The 3,703-nt window shown below is 52.0% G+C and overlaps 1 protein-coding gene across 1 annotated transcript in view; it reads right to left on the bottom strand.

The window, feature by feature from the left end:
• FOXRED2 (FAD-dependent oxidoreductase domain containing 2) overlaps positions 1-3,599 on the bottom strand; it is a 7,670-nt gene extending 4,071 nt beyond the window's left edge. Inside the window, exons 1-3 of the mRNA XM_010186651.1 lie at positions 3,076-3,599; positions 1,248-1,499; positions 485-754 (exon numbers count right to left, since the gene is read on the bottom strand). Of these exons, the coding sequence (XP_010184953.1) occupies positions 485-754; positions 1,248-1,499; positions 3,076-3,599 (1,046 nt within the window). The remainder of the gene's footprint in view (positions 1-484; positions 755-1,247; positions 1,500-3,075) is intronic.
• Positions 3,600-3,703: the final 104 nt, after the last annotated feature.

Below are 3,703 nucleotides of genomic sequence, written 5' to 3' on the forward strand. Positions count from 1 at the left end.
GAATTTTGGAAGACACTGAAGTTAGCAGCATCGCTTTCAACTGCAGCATGTACTAGGAGACAAACAAAAGTGAAGTGAAGGTTGCATCCTCAGGAAAAAAAAAAAGTAGGAAAAACTTTTCTGTAGTGATCTGTACCTGTACCACCCTCACTGAAAAAAACGCCAACTGAACCCAAAACATTGGTAGCCTTCTCCATATGATCTGGCAAGTCAGGATGTTAAGTTCTAAAGGGAGAAGCTTTTTCTGCCACCCAAGTCCCAACACTGCCATTTGCTCAGCCCTGTAGCTTGTGGGTCAGAGGGCAGTGGCACAAAAAAAAAACGTAGCTGCGGGGTAAGCAAAGGACTGTGCAGCACCAGATAGCTCAGAGCACGTGGAGGTCCGGGCAACGCTTCCAGGAGAGGACCTGCCCTTCCTCTTCCTCCCTAGTCAGGCCCTTCACTCTAAATACCAGTTTCCCTAGAGATCCCAGTTCTCCCTCACCTGTTGTAGATGGAGAAGTCAAACTTCCAGCCCAGGCAGCGGATAACACGGTCATAAGGTGCACGAGTGGCAAAATTATCCAGCTCATCCTGTGGGAGGGTGATGGAGTTGATGCCTGCGCTGGTGTTCCTGTTCTCCAGGTAAAACCGGAGCGTGATGTGCAGCTTCCCTTTCTTGTCCTTGACAATAGCCAGATCTTCCAGGTCACCCTCCAGAAGCCCATCCAGAGATTTCAGCTGGTACGTGTCCAGCAGCCCATTGTTAATTGCTCTACGAAAAAGACGCGAACATAAGAAGGGCTAAAAGAAGGGCGAAGAGGTGGCATCTGCGGAAATGAGACACCGTTACCAGGCATCCCATGCCCGCTTTCAGTGCAAAGGTTATCCCCAGAGCCTCAGGGCTCACAGGAACAGCGCAAGTAACACAGCCTCGCTGCCCCTGCAGCATGCAGTCAACCTCTCAGCTCTTCTCCATGACAGCAAGCGAGGGAACAACTTGGGAGCCAGCACTTTTTAATGACAGTTTCCAAGGGGATGTTCTCCTATTTCACACAGACCCCCAAAGACTCTCATCAATCTCTTTGCATTCAGCAACTGCAACCTGGATTGCTTCAAACAAAGAACCTAAAGATAGAAGGCCCCATGTTTCCTCTGCAACCCCCAGGACCGCAGCACCTCCCGTGCCAGTCCAGCCTGGGTAAGAGGTGGTTCCCTGCATTCGTACTCCGGCTGCATTAGAAAGAGGAAGGGGAACAGTTTCCTACCTCAGATCCCCGACATAGTGGGTGGCCCATGAGAGGCGCACGCGGGACCGGCTCACCATGTGGATGAAATTTGTGACACCCAAAATGTTCTCTGCCGTCTCAAAGGCTGAGTTTCCTCGGCCCAAGATCAACACAGTTTGGCCAGCAAAATCCTCCGGGTTGATGGACACAGTCTCGTAACCCTCAACGTATTCTGAGCCAGGGAAGTTGACCACGTTGGGGACCCACGTCCCAGTGGCGACCAACAAAGAGCTGCAAAAAGAGGGATAGCACCAGGGAATGCAGGAGTCACAGGTATGGGGCCATGGCTCCTCCTCTCCCTCCTCCCGCTGTGGAAGATGGATGTGATGTGCCTCCTCCAGCGTGGATCAGCTGCACTGGTCCTGGTTTTGAGAGAAACCTCTCCCTAGCTTCACCTCGTAATCTGCTTCTCTCTTCCCTAACCTCAGGCCAATGAAGACAACCAGGAACATTTTTGTGTAGTCAATGTGGGTGCTGTACATATCATCTGTTTCCTAAGTCTCCCTCCGATGTTCATGCATGTGCAAGTCCTACTTGTGTGTACTCAGTGGCAGTATCTGTAACACTAAAGTATTTCACAGGTTGATTATATCCCGCATATAGAAATCCCTTGACGTGAAATTTGTGTGGCCTTTTAATACAGTGGAGCAAAAGTTACTTTTAAGAGGGACAGAAAAGGATTTCAATATTTTAAAATGTAACTCCTAGGCATAAAAACATGTTAGCAACAATGCAAACTGTTAACATTAAAACTAAATACAGTAACCTTTTTGTATCTCCGTGTAACAACTTGTACTTGGATCTTAGGGAAATGTTTGTGACTTAGACGCAAACACCAGGCAGCCGCAGCTTGAGGCACTGTCTGCTGTCCCAGCCTTACTCGCACAGCTCCCAAGAGCAACACGCTTGCGGTGCGTGGGTGTCCGGGACTGCCTTCTGTCCCCTCTGAGCCTGCCAGCCAGCGCACCTCCAAGTGACAGCCAGCGCGACCTGCTGTCGTAGAGCTGAGAAATACACTCCGTATGTTCCCACAAGTAACTCCTAGATGGTTTCTAGGAATGTAGCGCAGTGGCGGCACGGGATACACGTAGCTAGGTACGACAAGGGGAAGGGGAATTCAGGGACCAGCGGCCTTGAGGGTTATTCCTGACAGTCACCTCCCTCTCCTGCAACAGCCCCACTTTTCCCTGGTTCCCTCCTGCCGGCTTTGTGCTAGTCCAGTGCTCCAGTCACTTTTGGGACACGCTTTTAAATACTGGTTCTTCTAAGATGTTACTGGAGATGAAGTGTCTCTGCACTGACTCACCCGAGTCTGTAATAAAGGCAGCAGTGGCTACAAGAAGTATGACTGAGTTATTTTTTTCACAGAGGGCAATTATCTAGCGATCAAACAGAAGTGATTTCAAGCTTACCTATCAAGGATGGAACCTATTGTGATGGCAGTCGCAGCCAGTTGTGTCTGGCCTGCTCGCTTCTCAGCTGTCTGAGGTACAACGTTGCTCACAAAAGGCAACACCTTCCAAGCGGCAGCTATTCCACCCACCCACCCTGCTGATGCCAGCAAAATGGTTTTCCCCTGTGAGAGCGGTTAAGGCCCTAAGAGGCCGTGAAATCTCCGTCCTTGGAAGTACTCATGCCTCAACAGGGCAAGCCTCTGAGCAACCTGACATCACCAGCCCTGCTTTGGGCAGGAGGCTTGGACAAAAAGACCTTCATTGGTTTCTTCCAACCTAATTTATTCTGCAGTTTTGTGACTTGGAAGACGCTTGTGGAGAACAGCGAGGCTAATCTTGGGTTCACCCATTACCTGCACTTGTAGATCTGCCTGTCCTGGTCAGTTAGGAGGAAGTAGTGGCCGTTCCAGGCCTGCTCGTCCCTCTCCAGTGTTACGTGGATGATGGCCGTGTTGTACTGAACCTTTAGCTCCAACAGGGAAGCAAAGTCCTCCAGGTAACGCACCATGGTGTCGGCATCGGGGAAGAAGTCGCGGGAGTAGCGTCGGAAAAGCAGCCGGGGGTCATGGCTCAGGAGCGAGTTCCAGTCATGGCGGAGGTTGAACTCGCTGTTGGATTTGCCCGTGTACTGCTTGTTGATGCTGATGAGCTTGCGGTGGCGAGGGTAGAGGGCGAAGAAGCTGCCGGGAGCATGGCTCCGCTCGAAGACGATGTAATCCCGTCCAGCTTGCTGGAGGAAATAGGCTGCCTGCAAGCCCGAGGGGCCAGCCCCGATGACGCAGTAGTCGTGGTAGAGGAAAGCGGTGCCGCTTGCTGCACACAGGCTACCAGTGTACAAGGCCAGGCCCAGGAGCGTCCTGCAGAGCACCAGGGCCATGGCGGGGCCAGGACAACCACCCCTGTGGGGGAGAGGACCGAGGCGGTGTCACATGGGAAACAAGCAGCTCCGGCAGGCCAAGGCTTCCCTGCAAGAGGCCCCCG

Source organism: Mesitornis unicolor, unplaced genomic scaffold (genome assembly GCF_000695765.1).
Source record: "Mesitornis unicolor isolate BGI_N332 unplaced genomic scaffold, ASM69576v1 scaffold44656, whole genome shotgun sequence".
Taxonomy (NCBI): domain Eukaryota; kingdom Metazoa; phylum Chordata; class Aves; order Mesitornithiformes; family Mesitornithidae; genus Mesitornis; species Mesitornis unicolor.